The sequence below is a fragment of the Schistocerca gregaria genome, chromosome 4, assembly GCF_023897955.1.
Source record: "Schistocerca gregaria isolate iqSchGreg1 chromosome 4, iqSchGreg1.2, whole genome shotgun sequence".
Classification (NCBI taxonomy): Eukaryota; Metazoa; Arthropoda; class Insecta; order Orthoptera; family Acrididae; genus Schistocerca; species Schistocerca gregaria.
Window position 1 is genome coordinate 496,962,147 of NC_064923.1, and position 24,050 is coordinate 496,986,196.

General features: G+C 39.8%; 1 protein-coding gene across 3 annotated transcripts in view; it reads left to right on the plus strand.

Moving 5' to 3' along the window:
* Positions 1-24,050, plus strand: part of LOC126267050 (ribose-phosphate pyrophosphokinase 1) — an 86,644-nt gene that overhangs the window by 46,948 nt on the left and 15,646 nt on the right. The window contains exons 1-4 of one of the 3 annotated variants that reach the window (XM_049971881.1): positions 5,359-5,436; positions 5,615-5,804; positions 6,166-6,349; positions 7,064-7,144. In XM_049971881.1, the coding sequence (XP_049827838.1) occupies positions 5,683-5,804; positions 6,166-6,349; positions 7,064-7,144 (387 nt within the window). In that variant the 5' untranslated portion in view covers positions 5,359-5,436; positions 5,615-5,682. Of the gene's footprint in view, positions 1-5,358; positions 5,437-5,614; positions 5,805-6,165; positions 6,350-7,063; positions 7,145-24,050 lie in introns of those variants that run through there. The other 2 variants (XM_049971879.1, XM_049971880.1) reach the window with 2 other exon arrangements.

Sequence of the window (24,050 nt, forward strand, 5' to 3'; positions counted from 1 at the left end):
CACATAAGCAGACGAAATATAATCTGGTTCTGGTGCAGGCATATTTCTTCTGGTGTTTCAGTTACTTTCAAGAGCAAAGGAAGTTTAGTTCTCTGGAAGTTATCTGTAATTTTTCGCACAAATTAGAACATACTCCACCGACTAGCATATTTATTTGGCACGGGCAGAGCTTCTCCTCGCACACTCATTATAAAACGTACCACTGAGCAAAGAACAAGTATAGAGTCACAGGTTCTAACTTTTCAAGAAAGAAAATACATTAACACTTGTTATTTTTCACACAACCAGCAAACTTATATAGCGTTGGGAGAGCTTCTTAGGTACAGTACTTTCATTCTATAAACCGCTATCTGTCTACTAGAACGACTGCCACAGTCAAGACCATGGAAATGTTGTCACCATGATACATTGAAAACAGAGATAGCTATTGATGCCATCGAAAAGTCCTAAGTATATTTCTGAAAGGAGCAGAGCCACAGTACATCTCGTGAGGTATACACAAATAAATGCACGACACAAGGACGCATCGAATGCCTTGTGATTTTGACATGACTTCCTAGTAGGACAAGCGTGGTGCTGCTTCACCTGTTACAGATTTTCTTGTCACAGAAGCTCTTTGGTTGAGGAGCCACTCGTTGGCTAACAGCATAGTGAGTTCCAGTGATGGGAAATAATTTTACGCTCAGGTGACTCAGGCTATAAGAACTCCTCAGGATTTAACAACCAATGTTCAGATTGACAACGACGATGTCAGGAATCAGAATAAAAAAACCACTAAAGTACATCAAACACAAAAGCAAAGATATTCCACTTTTTTTTTTAATTTTCGAAAGACAGTGTCGCCACAACGCTATGTAAAAGATTAAATGTGTGAGCACCCAAAAGAACAGAAGAGCCTAAGGATAGAATCCTGCAAAATACCAATTACATTTTGACAATTTCTGATTGTGTCAAATTATTTGTCAATAATTTCCAAAGCAGTAACTGTGGCATTTCTCTGTTTTCGTTGGTCGGTTGGTTCAGGGTCTTTTATTTTATTTTATTTTATCTGGTGTGTATATTCCATTGATCCATACATGCATGTGATTCACCTGGATGTGGAATGTGTCAATATAATTGTACAAATACAATTAATGCTACAGAATAGTAATATAATACAATGATATACACTCCTGGAAATTGAAATAAGAACACCGTGAATTCATTGTCCCAGGAAGGGGAAACTTTATTGACACATTCCTGGGGTCAGATACATCACATGATCACACTGACAGAACCACAGGCACATAGACACAGGCAACAGAGCATGCACAATGTCGGCACTAGTACAGTGTATATCCACCTTTCGCAGCAATGCAGGCTGCTATTCTCCCATGGAGACGATCGTAGAGATGCTGGATGTAGTCCTGTGGAACGGCTTGCCATGCCATTTCCACCTGGCGCCTCATTTGGACCAGCGTTCGTGCTGGACGTGCAGACCGCGTGAGACGACGCTTCATCCAGTCCCAAACATGCTCAATGGGGGACAGATCCGGAGATCTTGCTGGCCAGGGTAGTTGACTTACACCTTCTAGAGCACGTTGGGTGGCACGGGATACATGCGGACGTGCATTGTCCTGTTGGAACAGCAAGTTCCTTGCAGGTCTAGGAATGGTAGAATGATGGGTTCGATGACGGTTTGGATGTACAGTACACTATTCAGTGTCCCCTCGACGATCACCAGAGGTGTACGGAGAGTGTAGGAGATCGCTCCCCACACCATGATGCCGGGTGTTGGCCCTGTGTGCCTTGGTCGTATGCAGTCCTGATTGTGGCGCTCTCCTGCACGGCGCCCAACACGCATACGACCATCATTGGCACCAAGGCAGAAGCGACTCTCATCGCTGAAGACGACACGTCTCCATTCGTCCCTCCATTCACGCCTGTCGCGACACCACGGGAGGCGGGCTGCACGATGTTGGGGCGTGAGCGGAAGACGGCCTAACGGTGTGCGGGACCGTAGCCCAGCTTCATGGAGACGGTTGCGAATGGTCCTCGCCGATACCCCAGGAGCAACAGTGTCCCTAATTTGCTGGGAAGTGGCGGTGCGGTCCCCTACGGCACTGCGTAGAATCCTACGGTCTTGGCGTGCATCCGTGCGTCGCTGCGGTCCGGTCCCAGGTCGACGGGCACGTGCACCTTCCGCCGACCACTGGCGACAACATCGATGTACGTTGGAGACCTCACGCCCCACGTGTTGAGCACTTCGGCTGTACGTCCACCCGGCCTCCCGCATGCCCACTATACGCCCTCGCTCAAAGTCCGTCAACTGCACATACGGTTCACGTCCACGCTGTCGCGGCATGCTACCAGTGTTAAAGACTGCGATGGAGCTCCGTATGCCACGGCAAACTGGCTGACACTGACGGCGGCGGTGCACAAATGCTGTGCAGCTAGCGCCATTCGACGTCCAACACCGCGGTTCCTGGTGTGTCCGCTGTGCCGTGCGTGTGATCATTGCTTGTACAGCCGTCTCGGAGTGTCCGGAGCAAGTATGGTGGGTCTGACACACCGGTGTCAATGTGTTCTTTTTTCCATTTCCAGGAGTGTAGATATTAATAAGTGTCACTTTTTCTCATTTACAATCTGTTATTTAACTAGTATAGCAATTCACACTATAACATTGACATAATATTGTATCATCCACCTAATAACTAAGAGACTAAATACATGTGTTATTAACGGAGTGCATTGTTTCTGGAAAAGAATTCATCTAAGGAGTACATTGGATGGTCAAGCAGGTATTTTTTTGATGTACCTTTGAACAGCGTTTCATTTTCTCTTGTACATTTAATATAATTAGGCAACGCATTAAAAGTCTTTGTAGCAGCATACTTACTCCCTTCTGTACAAGTGATGAAGTTTTTAGTTCAACATGTAGATTGTGTTTACATCTAGTATTGTAGTTATGGTATAAACAATTTGTTTCATACTGAGCATAGTCTTTATTAAAACATTCAGCAGAGAATGTACGTACTGACATGTTGTAGTCAGTATACCTAACAGTGTGAAAAGTTTTCTACATGAGGTTTGTGGAAGAACCCAACACATGATTCTGACTGCTCTCTTCTGAGCAGTTAAAATTTTTTTTGAGGCTGGTGCATTAGCCCAGAAGATTATTTCATAACTCATTAATGAGTGAAAGTATCCAAAGTAAGCTGGTTTTAAAACCTCATGTCCCCAGAATGAGTAATGATACTTAGAGCAAAAGTCGGTGATGAAAACCTTTTTCGAGTAAGGGACACATGCTGTTTCCAGTTGAGCCTACTGTCAATGTGAACCCCCAAAAATTTAGTGGAGTGTACCTGTTCTAGTTCCTGGTTGTCATGAGCAATTACTATATTTTCTAGAGTATTATTTTTTGTATGGAGCTGTATAAAATTAGTTTTTTTATAAAAAATGGAAGAGAATTAATTGAAAACCAAGCTGGAAGTTCTCTGAGTATGTTATTAACATCATATTCCAGATCAACAGTAGACTTGCCATTTACTACAATGCTTGTCTCATCAGCAAACATTGTGAATTCACAATTTTTACTAATGGACAGGAGTAAATCATTAACATATATTAAAAACAGCAAGGGTCCAAGGAAAAATCCCTGGGGATCTCCATGCTGAATTTTGCCCCATTCAGAATCCACTATATTAGAAGATCCTTTGTTGCAGACATTTAGAACCAACTTTTGTCTCCTGTCTTCAAGATATGATTTTAGTCAGTTACCTATAGGCACTTTGCTTCTGTAATGATAGGCCTTCTCCAAGAGTATCTTGTGGTTTACTTAACCATTGGCCTTGGAAAGATCACAGAAGACACCAATTGGTGACTTCGTACTATTAATAGACTCCAAGACATCATTTGTGAGAGAATATACATTGCACGCACTGTGGAAACCCCTTTTGAAAACCAATTTATCTGTGGTTAATAACATTAAGTTTATCAAGATGTGCCATAATCCTGTTATAGACTGCCTTTTCAAGAACTTTTGAGAATGTTGTTAAGAGTGAAACAGGACGATAATTTTTAACATCTGTAGCATCGCCACACTTGAAAAGAGGTCTCACAATGGCATATTTCATTCTCTCTGGAACAACTCCCTGATAAAGAGACATGTTGTAAATGTGAGCAAGTAGGCTGTTACACTTACATCATTACTGCAGGCTTTCAACAGTTTACTAGAGATGTTATCTATACCTGAAGATCCTTTACTTTCAATGAGTGAACTATTTTTTTATTTCATTAACAGTTATAGGTGTTACATTTATATCATTAAAACTTTGTGGGAGGTTAAGTTTCAGAATATCTGCAGCTTCCCTTAGGTTACCACTGCAACCTATTTGAGAAGTGACACGTAGAACGTGGTTGTTGAATGAGTCTGCTATTTGTTTACTATCAGTTATTTCCAAATCGTCAATTTTTAGGACAGCAGCTTCTACACTGTCAGATGGTGCAGTACCTGCTTCCCTCTTTATTACATTACAAATCGTTCCGATTTTATTATTTGAACAATTAATTTGAGATTCTATGCATATACTTTTAGATTTTTTAAAGTCTATAGTTAAAATTTTACAGTATGTCCTATAATAGTTCATCTGGAGGGGATTATTGGAATGTCTGGAATTATATACAGTTCTCGTTTTCTCTGGCATGATATTTTTACGCCCTTGATGAGCCATTGGTTTTTGCTTGATTTCCTGTTCTGTAGTCTGCAGACGTTTTTTTTTTTTTTTTTTTTTTTTTTTTTTTTTTTTTTTTTGGAAAGACACTTTCAAATATACCTGAAATTCATCAGTAAATAAATTATATTTTGTTTTAACATACCGTAATTTGCAAGATAAACATACCTCCATTCACTCTCCCGAATGCATGATTTGAAGCTTTGGATATTTTCCTCATTCATGTTTCTAATGGTTTTCCACTGTGCACCAGCTTTGCTCTGATTTCTATTAAAGTTGTCAATTGTGTCATAGATCCCATCGGATTATGGAAGGATGGGGTAGGAAGTCGGCCATGCCCTTTCACAGAAACCATCCCAGCATTAACCTGAAGTGACTTAGGGAAATCACGGAAAACCTAAATCAGAATGGCTGGGTGTAGGTTTGAACCGTGCCCTCCTGAGTGTGAGTCCAGTGTTCTAACCACTTCGCCATCTCGCTCGGTCTCTCTGTTTTGAGATCCAAAATTACTGTTATATAGAATGTCATAAATTGTCTTTCTTGTTAGTGTTGCTGATGGACGCTTATTAATATTTTTTCATAAGTTTTCCACGACACGAGTTCGGCACAACACAATTATAACCATCAATAAACAGTAATTTTGTTGTTGACACTTGCGTGTAAATTCGTTGGTATTACTGAGCCGTGGGTATTCTTTGTCTCTGTACGAGTGCTTGAAGGAGCGGTAATAATTTCGTACAATATATCAAAGCAATATAAAGAAATAGTCATTGAATCTCTAAAGACTATATACATAGTTGCTGGAATCGCTTTTGTTGTCAAAGTCAAACGGAAGTGATGTAATACCTTATCCGCTCATCACTGATTGGTTGTATAGTATTCAGTTATGCCTGTTTTATCAGATCCAGTGCGTGCGAGGAGTCTGATCCGTGCAAACCTTGAGAAGCCTAGTGTGTTGCTTCGGAGTAGGATGCCGAACATCAAAGTTTTTAGTGGTACATCGCATCCAGACCTTGCGCAGCGGATTGTCGACCGTCTTGGAATAGATCTGGGAAAAGTCGTTACTAAGAAATTTAGTAACCTTGAGACATGGTAAGTTGTTTTTATTTACCTCTTTTTGTTTGTATCAAATTTCCGAGCTCCATGCCGCGTCTGCATCACATTTTAACGTTTCAATGCTTTAAATTTTGTGCGTATTTACGATAGCTGGAAGTTTACAAGGATTCACTTGTCTTCCGCTTGCCGGCTTCAATTTAATTGCGCCGTTGGTGGCGTTATTAACACATTCAAAAACGTAGGATCGGATAGCATGTGGGCAGCAATTTGCTTGAGGACTTGTGTAAGAGTCTTGTCTTGCTTCTTAAATCTATTTATTTAGTGTGACGCATTTTTTATGATATAGGTATCGTACTTATACTATTGTGAGCTGTATAAGTTTGTTTACACGTTTCAGCGTAGAGATTGGAGAATCAGTCCGCGGGGAAGATGTATATATTGTTCAAAGTGGAAGTGGCGAAGTGAACGATAACTTAATGGAATTGCTGATTATGATAAATGCTTGTAAAATAGCGTCTGCTTCTCGAGTGACTGCTGTTATTCCATGTTTCCCATACGCAAGACAGGATAAGAAAGATAAGGTACGCTTCCTAATTTATATATTTACGTTTACTGCATGTGTGTTGTTTTAAGAGAATACTCATTTTATTGAGCGTATCATATGAAGGCAATAGCGTGCAAGACTGGACTGATGGGCCAAGAATTGTGCTTCGTGTGTTACAACAGTTATGGTATTTTTCAGTGAAGTATTGAACAGTTGTGATATGTCTCACATACATTACTCATAGACATGAAGTGAAACGTTCTTAAATATCATTCAGTAAAATTTAAGATAGGCCTATTTGAACAGCTATTTGTGTGTGTACACTTCTTCATGGCTTTGCCTCTACTATTACATCTTTGTAGATACTTTTTTCATTATTTTCTTTGCAAACAAATTTTAACTTTTTTAGTAGGTAATTCATATTAAGAAAATTGAGATGGATGCTAGTATGTTACACTAAGTGTGCGTGCTTTGATGAACTTGTTTATAGTTTTTAAGTAGTGTTTATGATGCATTTTGGTTATATATGTACATCTCCATATTTCTAAGAAATTGTTTGATTGTTAAATATTTTTCTTCTTTGTAATCTGACGTTTAAAACTTCAGTGTTGAGTGCCTATGCTTTCTTAATTTTTCTACTACTATTTATGTAGATTGCAGGGCCTTCGTATCATTTCAGTTCATTGTGTGCTCTCGTGGCATTCTTGTATGTTTATTTCATGTGTTCAAGTTTTTTCTTGTGATCTCACAGGCTGGTGGAGATGGGGAAAGTAACGGAAATGATGTTACTCCTTCTTTCAGATTGAAACCCAACAACGAATGGAAGTTTCGGGTAATTGTAACAATATCCTTAAACTGATGGAAAGTTAAAAAAATACCTGTTTTGGGATTTCAATTCTTCTTTTGGGATGGCTCGTCATTGTTGTGGGAAGTCTTGTACTGGAAGAATGCACAGGCGGTGGAATAGCTGTAAACTCTCCCTCTTTTCCTTTGATCTCCTGTTCCTCTTCTTTCAGACAACATTGTGGGTCTATACTGAATGCATACCATATTACTTAACAGGCCAAAAATTTTATTAATTGTAACAGTAGTGTCACCTGCTTTTACAGAAGGGCAAGCTTGTGCTTAAAGTATCTGTGCTACATTACTAATCAGTTCTTTATGCTTGTGAGATTGTTGTTACAAAGATGTGTCAATTACTTCTTATGTAGGAGACTTGCTTCATATGCAGTTGCTTGTGGCTACTGTACACCATATTTTGGCAGTGGAAAATTTTTCTTTAACTCCATTGAGTTTCCACATTGTGATCAAAGGCAAATCATTGTAGGTGCTAGAGAAGAATACAGATTAGATGGCTTGGTCAAATAACTATTGAAGACATATTAAGAAAGATTTTTGGAGAAAATATGTTTATGGCACAGCTTCACGAAGAGACATCAAAGAATTGTTAGTTTGGTGATTGGTGATGGGAGTAAGAGAGTGAAAATCACTGAGGTAGAGAAAGGCTTGAATACGTTAAGCAGGGTCAAATAGATGTAGGTTGCAGTAATTACCTAGAGATGAAGAGGCTCATTGGATAGATTAGTTTAGGGAGCTGCATCAAGCCAACATTTGGACTGGAGGCTGCAAAACATATTGCTAATGTCCTATCAAGCACAAATGGCAGGATTGTTGCCGTTAACTCATGTACCAAGTTTCATTTGCTGGTTCGTAATCTACTGGTTTGCTCAGGTTTGAGTTTCTTGTGTGCAGTATATTTTACAAGTCTATTATTTTGCATTGTTTTGTCGTGTGATTGCAATATTGAATAAATGGACTTAGCTCCATTGATCCCTAAACAGTAATTTCCACTACTGAGAGCAGTTGAACCCTAGTCAAGAAACATTTGAACTAGGGCAACTAAAGATGCAAAGTTAGACTGAATATTATGAAGTGGTCATATTTGAAATGCAATGAAAATCTGTTTCAAATTCAGTGTAAGAATATGCATGAAATGCCAGTACATAGATTCACAGAAAGTGTCATATCCAAGAAAAATTATAGATTTGCTCTGCGCTCTTTCTCCTGCTGCTCCTGACTAAGCAAGGTGACACAGTGGTTAAGGTACTAGACTCACCGGATCAAGAGGAATGTTAAATACCAGTTGTCAGCTTCGGTAAGTGACACAGTGATAATGGTTGTCGCTACAGCACTTTTTCATGCATATATTCTGTTCTGTTAATTGGTGAAGCCAACGATTTGGGGGGGGGGGGGGGGGGCAGGACTAGTTGTGATGACAAATTAATCTGTGTCTGGGCCTGACGTATAGGTTAGGTTGGAAGGTAACAGTTTGCTTTTGAGTTGGCGTAGACAACGTATGTAATACTAAAGAGAACCTGGTTGTAGCGACAGATTAATCTATAGCTTAGCCCTTTTGAAAAACTCACCAATAGCATCACATTACAGCCAATATATTGTTTAGAGTCTGTCATGTTTCCCATGTCACTTGTCAAGGCTGATGGCTCTTATCAAACATTCCTCTGTATCAGACTCACCTGCAAGAAAGTTGTGTGTGTTCAGGGCCGGTACAAAAATAGACATGTCAAAAAGTGACAAATACTTCTGCAGTAGTGAAAGAATGATACTGTTAATTCAGAAAGTAGAGTGTGGGACATGGGCATGGATTAAGGATACGATTAATAAAGCACAACACACCAGATTCCACCGCAGCAGATTTTGAGACGAGAGGTGTGCAAAAAAGAAAAATCGACAAATTGCAGACTCAATATGGAAGAAATAAGATGTTTCTTGAAAACTTATGTACACCTCTATCCATTCCTTCATCAGAAAAATTGTTTTCTTTTTGTTTTTCATCAATTTTTCTTTACTAATAATTTCAAAATAGTGGCAGTTGCTCTGATATTTTAACCACGACATTATAAACTTCTACCTGCCTATCTCTAGGACTGGCTCAAGAGGGAAAACTTCAGCAAGTACTTGCAAAGTTCTGAAATTTCCTTGCCCCAGCTACTTGCAGAAGTAAATGTATACAAGTTTTTGTTATGATGTAAACACTGCAGCAAATACTTGCAACATTGCATGCTAATAGACACAAACCTTAGAGAGTTAATAAATGCTGCTAGGGTAGTCAGCTAGGCATACTGCCCCTAATAAGACCATGCCTAGTAAAGCACTGTTCTGTTCAAATAAACTTTTGGGTTGATTATCGCTCTTTCAGCTGCTTTGAAAAGTCAGCTGTTGATTTAGTCTCATCTGTGTAATCAGATTTTAATTTCAGCTTCAAATTACCTTATCATTGATAGGCTATTAAACTTTAATCTTCCTTCCTGGACCTCCAAAGCCGACTTGGTAGTAGGATCTCATTAAAACACTGCATCCATGTGGTGAGCTGAGTGAGCCACAGTCTTTCCCATCATTACAGTCCACACAGTTCACTCTCGCTCACTTCCAAGCAGGCAAGAACTTGGCAAGTTAGGCTTTAACAGGTTCATTTTGTTTATGGGAACATGATGGTTAGCTATGTCGCAGGGCAGTGAGAGACCTATGGAAGAACATTGAGCTTCCACACACAGCAACTTTGTAGCTGTTGCTCATGTGTGTTACTCTGCAAGTGGATGTGCAATTTAACAAAATATTATAGTCATCTTCGGCATCTTTCACCTGGTTGTGTGAAGTTTATTCACTCTCTCCCTTGCTGCGCACATTGGGCATGTGCTTGCAGTACTTAGTTAACACATCAGAGGTTGACACCTATACAGTACTTTTTTTTTGCACCAATAATAAGATTCATAATTGCCTTTTGTTTTAGGATCAATTAAATTTTCCTGTGAAATGATGAAAAAAAGAATATTCTGTACTACAATAAATTAAAATACAAAGTTACTTTTATTATGAAAATGCAAAATCGCAAAAGTGCAGAGCAAAACATTCAGCTGAATAAAACTAGGTATCCTATAGTGTATAGGCACTGCATTGATAGATAGGGATGTGAGGATGAGAATTTGTTCTGCATTGGCTGTTAGACTTGTTAACATTTCAATACATTTGATGAATTAATTTTTCAGTAGCTCCTTTATGATTATCTGTTCATCTACGGCAACACCCACACACATTTATATTGAGTCCCATTTACTGATTTTTAATCAGCTGTTTAAATTTTGTTTGAATTTCCCTCCTCTATGGAATTATGGTGTGTTTAGACCGGTGTGTGTGTGTGTGTGTGTGTGTGTGTGTGTGTGTGTGTGTGTGTGTGTGTGAAAATAATTGGTCTTGAGTGATAAAATGTGAATAGAAAATCATGTTTGTGGTTACGGCCCAATCTGTAGCACAGCCTAACATTTGCTCCAAGTGTAATACACTATGCTTGTATAAATAAGTTATAAGATAGCCAGAAATATTCTGGTATGTGATAGACAAATCACTGCTGAGTGGTTGATGCACAAATGTATATATTTGTTTATATTTTATTGCCTTCATTGGACTGCTTAATTAACTTTTATAAAAAACTAAATGGCATAAATTGAGAGACTTTGCTGGCTCACACAGATATGATTTTATTTATACAGACTGAAGTGACAAGTTGAAAATATGTACCAATTAAACCCGGGTCTTCTGCGTACTAGGCAGATGTGAAAACCACTAAGCCACCTGAACACAATGGATCACATGACTGCACGGATTACGTGGCATGCTAGCCTCCTCAATCAAAATTCTCACTGCTGTCCCACTCTACTTAAATTCCTCCTTACACATGAACATAATTATCGAGGCGCTCCATGTTCTGGATAGCACATCAGCATTGAAAGTAAATATGGGATCCAGCCTGAAACCCAAGTTCAATTACTTGTACCAATGAAATGACATAGTTTCAGAGACTGACTCTCAGGCTGGATCCCCCATTTATGTTCGATGCTGAAGTACTATTCCAGAATGTGGGGAGCTTTGGCAATTCTGTTCACATGTATGGGGAAACTTAAAGTAGACTGGGGTGGCAGTGAAACTTCGGTTTGAGGGAGAAAGTGGTTCTGGTTAATTAGTGCAGTTGTGAAAACCACTGTGCCAAGGTGGTGTAGTGGCCAGTGCACCTGCCTAGTAAGTAAGAGACCCAGATTTGATTCCCGGCCTTGGTACAAATTTTCATTCACTGCTTCTGTCTATATTTTATAATTTTTCAATTGAACCAGTTATCTCTGATCAAAATCTTCATTCTTCATCAGAATTCAAATTTCCCATTGTTTTGTTTGGTGAACTTGGATGATAAAATGGCTTTCCATCTAATTTCTTGATTTTTGTCTGTTTTGTTTTTTAAGTCATTTGTGGTAATTTGTAGTTTTCTCATATCTTCCATGCTTTTCATATCTTTCTAATGTTGATCTTGATTTGACTTTATTGGAGAGACAAAACAGCATTGGTCTTTGCCTCCTATTGTCCACGCTGATACACAATTTATTGTACAGTTTCATTCCAGTAAAGGCAATCAGAACACTTGAAAAGTAACAGGCCCTTTCTTGTATCTTTATTGGACATAGTCTGTTCAGGAATTAATGACATACACATTTTTTGTCTTTCAGCCTTCAGTGTTCGCCATTAGAAGATAATAAATGTGATGCAGTTTGATACCCTGCATCACATAATCTTTCTTTGCATTCATAGTGTGCAGGTGTTTCCTGAAGTTCCCATGGTCAGTCATTAGACCTGCTGTGAGCTAAATCTGCCTCGTATTAAAGTCAGATTGCAGAATCTCTCTTAAAACATGGTTCCAGCATCAGTAGCTTGGCATGTTTTTGGGTTTTAGTCCACAATCCTATGTGCTGCCTCCTGATCCAGCCACATAGTTCAGATTTTACCATTGCCTTAATGATAGTTGAGTCAGGTTGCAGTCCAACAAATGAGGTTGTCACCGCTGCTATGGCTATCCTATCAGCCTGTCTGATTGCTCATTACCACTAATTCCCAAGTGACCAGAGACACAACGCAAGTTTACCCTTTTGCGTACCTGTAGCTTCACAAGCAATTCATGGCATTTTACAATGATTTTTGAACTTGATGCAGGCACTGATAGATTTAAAAGCTGCTTGGCTGTCTGAATGAATGTAGATGCTGCGATGCGTATAGCACTTGCGTAGATTCTCCTCTGCGCACATTCTAATTGTGGTTATCTCAGTCCGGAATACTATAGCCAGCCTGTGCTTTCCAGTCTAGGCTGCACCCCATATATCCAGCCCAGCATGTTCTCCTGACCTGTTTTTGACCAATCAGTAAACCAGACTAAATCTCCTGATTGTATTGTAGTTCATACCCCCACTGATCCCTACCTTCAATTATACATTGAAAGTTTTATTGCAGCATCTGGAAGCTATTTTACAGTCAGTTGGCATGCCCCTGACCATTCCTATGTTTGCTACATTCATTTTATTAGTGAGAGATTCTCAATATCCTATAGGTTTCCAGTTGTATGCTCCTGGTGCTGCCTCCATTGTAATCCAAAGGTGTAATGGGAGCATGTCCAGCATGGCCTCCATTCCAGCAGTGGATGTGCTGCTCATTCTGTGTGTTATGGGTAGGCAGGCCAATCTCTGCACCTTTCCAAGCTCCTTAGCAGCCACCATATGTTCTACTTCAGTGCACCATACTGTAGCCACATAAATTATCAAAGGTGTTATTAGAGAGGTGTATAGCCAGTACATGATCCTGGAACTTAGACCCCAGTTTTTGTTACAAACCCCATCTAGTGCACATGGAGCACCTTTTGCCCAGGAATTTATATTATGTGTGTGAGGGGTCCCTGTTAGTTTCTCGTCTACGAGTTACCTCTTAGTACTTCACTACCTCTCTACTGCCAGAATTTTGTTGAAGTGCTCAAGATTACAGATGTCTTGGGTTTGCTTCCTTGTGAATGGTATGTTTTCCTAGGATTGACCCTTGATCCTGTTTCATTCACCAATTTTGTACAGTATCCAGAGGGGATTGTCACTGTTCTAATGGTACATGCAAATTTGCAAATATTGCTATGAGTAAATTGTCTGTATCCTTGGCAAAAGTAACCTCTACCATTTAACTCCTTAATAAGTTCATTCACCACTAGGTTTCACAGTAGTGGGGACAATACCCCATATTCTGGACACCCTTGTATGCTACTGATCACAATTTTTACATCCATCATCGTGGTTTGTACCTTCGTCTACTCAGCATAGTGTTAATCCGCCTACATCTAGTGGTCTCAGTGGCATGATCTTCTGCAGCTTAAACAATGGATTTGAAGATTGTATTCCTAAAAGCCAAGCCCCCCTCAGTATCCAGGAAGATGGAAAGAGCAAGTTCCTGAAAGTGTAGAGCTTTTTCTACCTTCTCAACAACTTGAAGCACTGTTTAGGATGATTTACATGATTTATATGGATGTTCGCTTTAATGAAGAGAGACCTCAGTTAACCTCATTTCCCTAATGTGCATGTTAACTAGTTTTTCTAATGTTTTTAAAAGAAAGGATGACAAACTGATTGTTCTCATATCCTTAGTTTTGGTGTAATCTGGCTTGAGAATAAAACCACCTTCATTGTCCTCCAACCATTTGTAATGATTCCTACTGCTAGACTGACTCTAAACAGCCTGAATGTGAGTCTGATTAATCCCTCTCTGCTTGTTGCAGTAGTTGAGATTCCATATCGGCCTGGTGACTTCAACAGCTGAAACATTCACACCACTTTGATTACATGTGAATAGGAACCTCACAAGGACTGAATTTTGGTCAGTGTTAAGGGAAGTTAATCTTGAGCACCACGTCCAGCATCTCGTGCACTGTCCCTGTATACCTAATGTCCTGCTTCCTTAGTGAGCCTCCTGGGTTTGTTGGTATTCGTAAGAGTATTTTGTGAAGTGTGGCCCCTTACAGAATACCTTCCAGGATGGTTGCTTTACTTCCTTAAATAGTATTTTGCTGACTACCCTTTACTTCTTGTCAGGTTGAACAGTCTTCTTACCTACTGCAGTTGCAGTTCAGGATTATTCTTCCACTAAGGTTTATTCCTGTTTGTGCACTTTTTGGTGATTAGGCAGTTTTTTTTAAATATAAGTTACTGATGGCAGTTATCCCTTCATCTGCAATTTCCTCCGAATGTACTAATTTCCTATCAAGTATTTAACTTCCGATAAGCACAAGTTATGTCTTTCCTATATGACTGTTTTCCTTGGATTCCTATGGTCTGTTTGTTTAACCCCAATTACAATTCCAGACTTAATATACATGTGGTCAGCTAAGTTTGCTCCATTGCGACAGGCCATTTATTTATGTATGAGTACCTATTGGGATGGACCCAAACATTGTGTCAATTACTTTACCCTTCTTTTATCCCTGTAGATAGCTTCCTTACACCTATTAAAGATTTTTGGGCTACTCTCCAATAGATTTTAAAGTAGCTGCTCCCCTCTGCTGCTGTCACAGCTATTTCTTTACACCAGATTGTGGGCATTGACATCACAACCAACCACCAATTGTGTATTCACCCACGACCAGCTGTCCACCAGTCTCCTCACTTCGTGGGATGGAGCAGTACTGATCTCATAAGGGAGATTAGCTGAGGCCAATAAAATTTCACTCTTGCACCCCTCCTCATACTGTTTCATTCAGATGGTCAGTAAGTCCCTAGAACAGTTTCCCATCGGCATGAATGATTTTTCCATTCTTAACATAAATGCATATTCTGAGGTTCTTTATGTATCTAAAGTAAATCTGCTTACTTCCAGTTCCTTGGATGCCTGATCTGCAACCCCACCCTCACCCCCTTATAGAATTCCTGGATCAAGTCCATGTCCACTCCCTGTCTTCCCTGAAGGCAATTGTAGGTGTTGCTTGCTTGATTACTGTGTTGTAGGTTTATCTGCAACATTTCCAGCTGCCATTTTCTGATGTCCTTATTCACCTTGACCGGAACTTCAGAGACCCCTAAATACAGTATCAGGGTCTACTCTCGCATTGCCTTCAGGGATTTCTCACATACTTCTATCCCAATGGATTGGCTGTCAGATGCCAAATTCTGGTTGATTATCCTCAAGTCATCTGTTGAGTCGAAGGTCTGCACTCATTTGTTGGAGAAACATGTGGTTTATGTACTCAGATTGATACCTCTGTAGTCTTGAAGAGTTCTTCTGCTGTTTTGACCAGTTGCTTCATCATATGTTAGAGATATCTTGGGTGCCATCTCTGGGGCCTTGTCTTGTTTTCCCCATCATTTCAAAGTGAGCCATGTGAACTAGCTCTTCCTGCTGCAAAGTGGTATTAACAATTGAATATCCCTGTTGGGTTACTGCCATCCTAAAAATAACTATATTACTATAAGTAGGTTTCCATGTTTCCTGCGTCAGCTTTTTTCTGGATCAAGTTATCCTGGGAAGTGGGAGTAATGGACTCGACCTCATTCCCTTATTCACTGTCTTGGAAGTGGGTGGGGGTTTGTTTAACCCCTTCACTCTAGATATTTTTTTCTTGGAAGTCTTAGTTTCAAAACCTTTTAATTCCCTCCATTTGTTGTTTGGGAGCCAGTCAGTGCTAGGATAAGGTGGTGTTTCCAGAAGAGGAATGTTGATCTTACCATGCATATATTTATGAGCTGCAAAATATACTGAGGGCATCGCATATTAATGTATTACATGTAAATGAATGTCAGTTTTGTGTCTGTTTTCCCTCCTGAAATTTTTCTGATTATTTCCTACCTATTTGAAATATTATTTGTTTGAAATTGTTAATGTAGTACCTAAAGTTTCCTGGTCATAATGTGCTTTTATCATCATTATTCCAAGTTGCATTGGTGTTGTTCGTTGTGACATCACCAGATTTTCCTTGCTAAATTTCAGCTCCATTTAGGTCTTGCAAGTCTCTTTTTTTATAATCTGTCCATTTTTTTTCTGTGATGATTGTAGATTACATGTACATTCAGTCAAATATAAGTAACATGGGAAATTTAACACTGTTAATAGCATTTCTCTGTTTATGAAATGCACAGGACTGTTAAACCAAAGAATTTGGTTCAAAGGGGTATGCTTAGACCTACTGGGCAACCTCGAAAACTTCACAGAAAAGTTGGTGTACCCAAGAGTATCGAATAGTAAAATATCTTATTGCTTTTTCATGAGTCTTGATGTAGTTGTGGTTGAATGGGAGTTTATAATCACAAGCCACCTTTTTCTTTAAGTAATACAGCATTAAAATCTTTGCAGGATAAATGTTGCTAGAAAATTATGAAAAGGTGCTGATGATTAAAACATCTTGTCCTTTTCTTTCAATGTTCATTTATGACATTACGGTTTAAAAGAATTGGTTCTCTTAGAACAGTTTCATAAAGAATAAGGATGCTTTTTGCTAGCATAAATTAGTCTTTTGGCCCCCATTTCATATCATATGAAATACAGATTGTATGTGCCATCTGTATAGAAATTAACTAAGATATCAGCCCTGTTTGTAATGTATTTAAATTTTTATGTTGGACTCAACAGTAGTCTTAATTGGCCTTATCTTTGTGTTGCCTAATTTTCTTTGCATGGCATGCAATAAAAGTTCAAAATTTGGGTCCTGACTCACCGTGTATCAGCTTCTGCATTTCTGTGAACTGTCTGTGCTTAATGTCATCGTGTCACGTGGTAGTATTTGTAGCACGCAGTGTTAACAAGAGTTTGATTGTTTTATAACTTTGTAATGTATTGAAGTGTAATACTAGTCAAGTGGTAAAATGGAGTTTGACAATAGGTTGTCTTTGCAAATAACAGTAGTAAAAATATAAAGTTTGTTGGTGACAACATTTGAAAATTTTCCCCTTACCACTATATCACTCAAATGACAACAGTTAGTTGGAAATAAGACACAAAATAATGTGACGGATGAAACAGTCAACTCTAATTTATGCCAGACAAAGTGAAGATTATTGCTTGTTCAGATGGTACAGAGCGGTGTGTGAATCTCACTATCTTGCTTAATTTCAGTATTGTGGGTATGCAGAAGATGATGATGTCACTATGCTTCTGACCATTTCTTCATTCCCTAAATTTGGCAGACTAATTTTTGCACATAATATCAAAGCAGTGCATAGTAATGAGAAGAAATTCTTTGTCAGTTATCTGTGTTAGTCATTGACTATGCTTCAAAAATTAGATGCAGGAAAGGTTTCACAAATATTATGAAGGCAGAAAATATGTTAATCAGTGAAGTGGTGGTGGTGGTGGTGGTGGTGGTCTAAATCTTTGGCAAAGAACAGTTGAAGTTCCAGAGAAATGTAGAATCATGTGAAGCAGTACTGACTCTGACTTTAAATAAAAGGAAAGCAAATGTATGTTTATAGTATTTGTACATTTAAAGAGAGCAAATGAATGTTGTCAAATCGGGCAATGCCGAGGAAATTGGATTAGGAAATGAGGTTCTAAAAGTAGAATCAGTTATGCTATTTGGGCTCCAAAATAGGGAAGATATAAAATGCAATAAATGAAAAGCACCAATTTGCTTTTGTTCTACAATATTACTTTCATTGTGTTCATCAGTTTTCGGCTTAAAAGGCCATCTTCAGACATTTTCTGAGTATTGTTACCAAAGAAGTTGCAGTGTTTGCATACAACATTGAAAGAGAAGTAACTTTCTCGTTGTATTACCACCACACTGTCAAAGATTTTACTTACTGTATGTTTCTGCTTCAGTCTAGATGTTACTTTTCTTTCAATGTTGTTTGCAAACAGTGTAACTTGTTTGGTAACAATACTCAGTTAATGTCTGAAGATAGCCCTGTAAGCCGAAAACCAGTTAACACAATAAAAGTAACATCGTAGAACAAAAGCAAACTGGTGCATTTCATTTATTATAATGTTGTTCTACCAAGAACAATGAAAGAATTTGCTAACATGATATAAAATGCAGACTGCCAATAGCAAGAAAAGCATTATTGAAAAGAATAATTTGTTAACACCTAATATTAATTTAGATGTTAGGATATGATGTCGTCCTAACCGCCATCTGCTTCACGTCTGCTGTGCAGTGAGCTACCTTAATATAAGTATTAACTGTATTTTTTCTTATTTGTCACTTCTTCTTCCATGTGTTTTTGCTTTTAGGAAGCTTTAATTGTCGAGTGGTACTAATAGTGTTCTGTAGATTTCGTGTTTGGTGGACTAAAGGGACTCCCTGACTGTATTCAAAACAAACACTAGCACTACTGGCACTAGTGACAGGTAGTGCTATTTTCATTATTTTCTACAAGAAGTGGCTAGCAATCATAGTTTAGTCAATAATCAGCCGCCTTTAGTGAATTAGCAGTCTAGTTAAAAGTTATTAAGGCTCTTCAGTAAATTGATTTCTTAGGATGGATAGGATGTGAGACTGTTGTGTATGGACACATGAGGAGCTGGCCACTCTTCGCGAACAGCTGAGCGTGTTGATGGCCGCGGTCAGCCGTCTTCAGGCTGCTGCATTGGAGTGTAGCGGCAGTGGGGAGTCTAATGCATCGCAAGGTACACCCCAGGTGTTACATGCTTCGCCCACTGTCCCTGCTGTCGAGACATCTTCGCAGGTACCGGGCGCGGTTGGGCCACCCTCTCCCCAAGGGGAGTGGCGTGTTCAGCGGCGCACAAGGCGGAGGGTAAATGTGGAGGCTGGCCGTGTGGCATCGCCCGCTCTGCCTGTGAGTGGACATGTGGCTGCTCCTTCAGCAAGGTCCAAGCAGGCACATGGGGGGATGGGTTTATTAGTTATTGGGAGCTCCAATGTTACGCGGGTGATGGTGCCCCTTAGGGAAATAGCGGAAAGGTCGGGGAAGAAGACCAGTGTTCACTCTGTCTTCTTGCCGGGGGGGTCTCATCCGAGATGTGGAAGAGGCCCTGCCGGCGGCGATAGAGAGAACTGGGTGCACCCGACTGCAATTTGTTGCTCATGTCGGCACAATGACTCCTGCCGTCTGGGTTCGGAGGTCATCCTCAGTTCGTACAGGCGGTTGGCGGAATTGGTGAAGGCGGAAAGCCTCGCTCGTGGGGTGGAATCAGAGCTAACTATTTGTAGTATCGTTCCCAGAACCGATCGTGGTCCTCTGGTTTGGAGCCGAGTGGAAGGCTTAAACCAGAGGCTCGGGTGATTCTGTGGAGAGCTGGGGTGCAAATTTATCAACCTCCACTATCGGGTGGAGAAATGTAGGGTCCCCCTGAATAGGTCAGGCGTGCACTACACGCCGGAAGTGGCTACAAGGGTAGCGAAGTATGTGTGGAGTGCACATGGGGGTTTTTTAGCTTCGAGAATTCCCTCCCTAGGCCCAACAAGACGCCTTTTGAGACACAGCAAGGTAGGAGTAGGCAAAATGCAATAGGGAATAACAATATTAATGTGCTAATAGTAAACTGCAGGAGCGTGTACAGAAAGGTCCTAGAACTGCTCTCTTTAATAAAGAGTCAAAACACCCATATAGTACTAGGGACAGAAAGTGGGCTGAAACCAGACGTAAACAGTAATGAAATCCTAAACTCAGATTGGAATGTATATCGCAGAGACAGGCTGGACAGTGAAGAGGGAGGCGTGTTTATAGCGATAAGAAGTGCAATAGTATCGAAGGAAATTGACGGAGATCTGAAATGTGAAATGATTTGGGTGAAGGTCACGGTTAAAGCAGGCTCAGACTTGGTAATTGGATGTCTCTCTAGGCCCCCGGGCTCAGCAGCTGTTGTGGCCGAGCACCTGAAGAATAATTTGGAAAATATTTCGAGTAGATTTCCCCACCATGTTATAGTTCTGGATGGAGATTTTAATTTGCCGGATATAGACTGGGAGACTCAGACGTTCATAACGGGTGGCAGGAACAAAGAATTCAGTGAAATTTTATAAAGTGCTTTATCTGAAAACTACCTTGAGCAGTTAAACAGAAAACCGACTCGTGGCGATAACGTATTAGATCTTCTGGTGACACACCCGAACTATTTGAAACAGTTAACACAGAACAGGGAATCGGCGATCATAAAGTGGTTACTGCATCGATGATTTCAGCCGTAAATAGTAATATTAAAAAAGGTAGAAAGATTTTTCTGTTTAGCAAAAGTGACAAAAAGCAGATTACAGAATACGTGACGGCTCAACACAAAAGTTTTGTCTCAAGTACAGATGGTGTTGAGGATCAGTGGACGAAGTTCAAAACCATCGTACAATATGCGTTAGAGGAGTATGTGCCAAGTAAGATCGTAAGAGATGGAAAAGAGCCACCGTGGTACAACAACAGAGTTAGAAAACTGCTGCGGAAGCAAAGGGAACTTCACAGCAAACATAAACATAGCCAAAGCCTTGCAGACAAACAAAAATTTTGCGAAGCGAAATGTAGTGTGAGCAGGGCTATGCGAGAGGCCGAGAGGCGTTCAATGAATTTGAAAGTAAAGTTCTATGTACTGACTCGGCAGAAAATCCTAAGAAATTTTGGTCTTATGTCAAAGCGGTAGGTGGATCAAAACAAAATGTCCAGACACTTTGTGACCAAAATGGTACTGAAACAGAGGATGACAGACTAACGGCCGAATTACTAAATGTCTTCTTCCAAAGCTGTTTCACAGAGGAAGACTGCACTGAAGTTCCTTCTCTAGATTGTCGCAAAGCTGACAAAATCGTAGATATTGAAATAGACGACAGAGGGATAGAGAAACAATTAAAATCGCTCAAAAGAGGAAAGGCCGCTGGACCTGATGGGATACCAGTTCGATTTTACACAGAGTATGCGAAGGAACTTGCCCCCTTCTTGGAGGGGTGTACCGTAGGTCTCTAGAAGAGCGTAGCGTTCCAAAGAATTGAAAAAGGGCACAGGTCATCCCCGTTTTCAACAAGGGACGTCGAACAGATGTGCAGAACTATAGACCTGTATCTCTAACGTCGATCAGTTGTAGAATTTTGGAACAGGTATTATGTTAGAGTATGATACTTTTCTGGAGACTAGAAATCTAGTCTGTAGGAATCAGCATGGGTTTCAAAAAAGACGGTCGTATGAAACCCAGCTCGCACTATTCGTCCACGAGACTCGGAGGGCCATAGACACGGGTTCACAGGTAGATGCCGTGTTTCTTGACTACCGCAAGGCATTCGATACAGTTCCCCACAGTCGTTTCATGAACAAACTAAGAGCATACGGACTATCTGACCAATTGTGTGATTGGATTGAGGAGTTGTTAGACAACAGAACACAGCATGTCATTCTTAATGGAGAGAAGTCTTCTGAAGTAAGAGTGATTTAATGTGTGCCGCAGGGGAGTGTTGATATTCACAATATACATAAATGACCTGGTGGATGACATCGGAAGTTCACTGAGGCTTTTAGCAGATGATGCTGTGGTATATCGAGAGGTTGTAACAATGGAAAATTGTACTGAAATGCAGGAGGATCTGCAGCGAATTGATGCTTGGTGCAGGGAATGGCAATTGAATCTCAATGTAGACAAGTGTAATGTGCTGTGAATAAATAGAAAGATAGATCCCTTATCATTTAGCAACTGGAAGCAGTTAATTCCATAAATTATCTGGGATTACGCATTAAGAGTGATTTAAAATGGAATGATCATATAAAGTTGATTGTCGGTAAAGCATATGCCAGACTGAGATTCATTGGAAGAATCCTAAGTAAATGCAATCCGACAACAAAGGAAGTAGGTTACAGTACGCTTGTTCGCCCACTGCTTGAATACTGCTCAGCAGTACCAGATAGGGTTGATAGAAGAGATAGAGAAGATCCAACGGAGAGCAGCGCGCATCGTTACAGGATCATTTAGTAATTGCGAAAGTGTTACGGAGATGATAGATAAACTCCAGTGGAAGACTGTGCAGGAGAGACGCTCAGTAGCTAGGTACGGGCTTTTGTTAAAGTTTCAAGAACATACCTTCACCGAAGAGTCAAGCAGTATATTGCTCCCTCCTACGTATATCTCGCGAAGAGATCATGAGGAAAAATCAGAGAAATTAGAGCCCACAAAGAAGCATACCGACAATCCTTCTTTCCATGAACAATACGAGACTGGAATAGAAGGGAGAACCGATAGAGGTACTCAGGGTACCCTCCGCCACACACCGTCGGAGGGCTTGCGGAGTATGGATGTAGATGTAGGTGTAGATGAAGGCATTTGTCTAGCATGTAGTGTGTATGGAAAATTAAACATAGGCAATAGGCAATCAGAAGATTTTGAAATGTGGTGCTGTGGAACAATGTTGAAGGTTAATATGAGTAGATGGAATAAAAAAGGTGGTGGTACTGAATTGAATTGAGGAAACCAGAAATTCATGGCCCAACTTTAGTAAGGGATTAGGTGATAGCACACACCCTAGGCATCAAGGTATTGAGCAGCATTTTATCAAAACTCAATACATGCAAAAAAGTAAATTTTTGTGGAAACACCTTTTTTAAATATCATACACATATACTAAGCACATAAACGAGGCAATGTAATGTTTACACAGCTTTTGTAGGCATATATCAAATATTTTCGTTGGAATACAGGGATAAAATTTCAAAGTTTTGTCAATAAATGCAAAGTTGCAGGTTAAAAGTTTTGTTGATATACATGACCAGAGAGGTTTTTTCTGTTACATTTTTTCATTGCCATTACTTAAAAGAAACATACTTAATTGCACTTGTATGCAAAATGAACACTAACACTTAAGTGACACAATTTTCCATAAATATTTGATAAGCAGAAGTATAGAATAGCAAAAAAAGTTATTGAAATACAACAAAATATACTGGCTACAATAACATTAAACTGTGAATCTATTAATCACTTTAGAGAACATTCTTAAAAAAACTCTTCTGCCATTCTATTATGTTAAAATGCTTCAGGAGTTTGAGAGTCAGTCTTTACACATCCCTGACATTGGCTGAAATGTTGCTGCACACTCAGGTACTCCCTTGCCCTCTCTTTTCCTTAGGCTGATTTTATCAAAACATGTATTTTACCTTTTTGCCTCTTTCCTGATGTTATGGCGATGTCACTGTGTACTTTAGTAGCAATTGATCTTGGTCAGTTTTGTTTAAACTACTTGACAATGAAAAGTTGTGATATAATCATAAGTGAGATCAGCAGCTCTGCATTCTTTTCTTCCTGAGGCTTTTGGATTCACTGGTATGTTTGGTATCCCATGTGAACAAGCAGTTGCTAGCATTCTCTTATTCTTGTTAGATTTCTTGGATGGTTTCACTCTCAACTAGGACTTCCTACAACCTGAGCACTAAGTTATAGGTATACTCTTTTACTGCAAACTTTGCCCTGTCAATGCTGGCTCAAACAGAGCAATAATGAGTAATATAAACCACAAATTTCTGTCATTGGTTCTGCAGAAACATCTGTCAGATCATCGTTGACAATGACTTACTGCATTATTGTTATGCCTTTAGGTGTCCCGGAAGCAAAGCACAGTTTGCACATATTGACTTTTGGTCTAACTGTCTGAGAGAAAATTTAGTTTTCATAAACTCAGTTTTCAACATCAGAGATCAAATTTTGATCAGAAGATTTCAACAGGTCATGCATGGCAAGAAGCTTGATTTGTAACTACAAAAATCCCAATTTTAAAAAATTGGGGCAGTTATCAACTTTTGGGGGGAAAAAAAAGTTCCTAAATTGTTAGTTTGTTAATGGAAGTGTGGAGGAGGAGGAGGGGGGGGGGAATTGTAGAGTGAGACAAAGGCTTGAGTACAGGTTCAGATAGATGTAGGATGCTTTATAGATGAAGAGGCTTGCACAAGACAGATTAAGCATTGAGA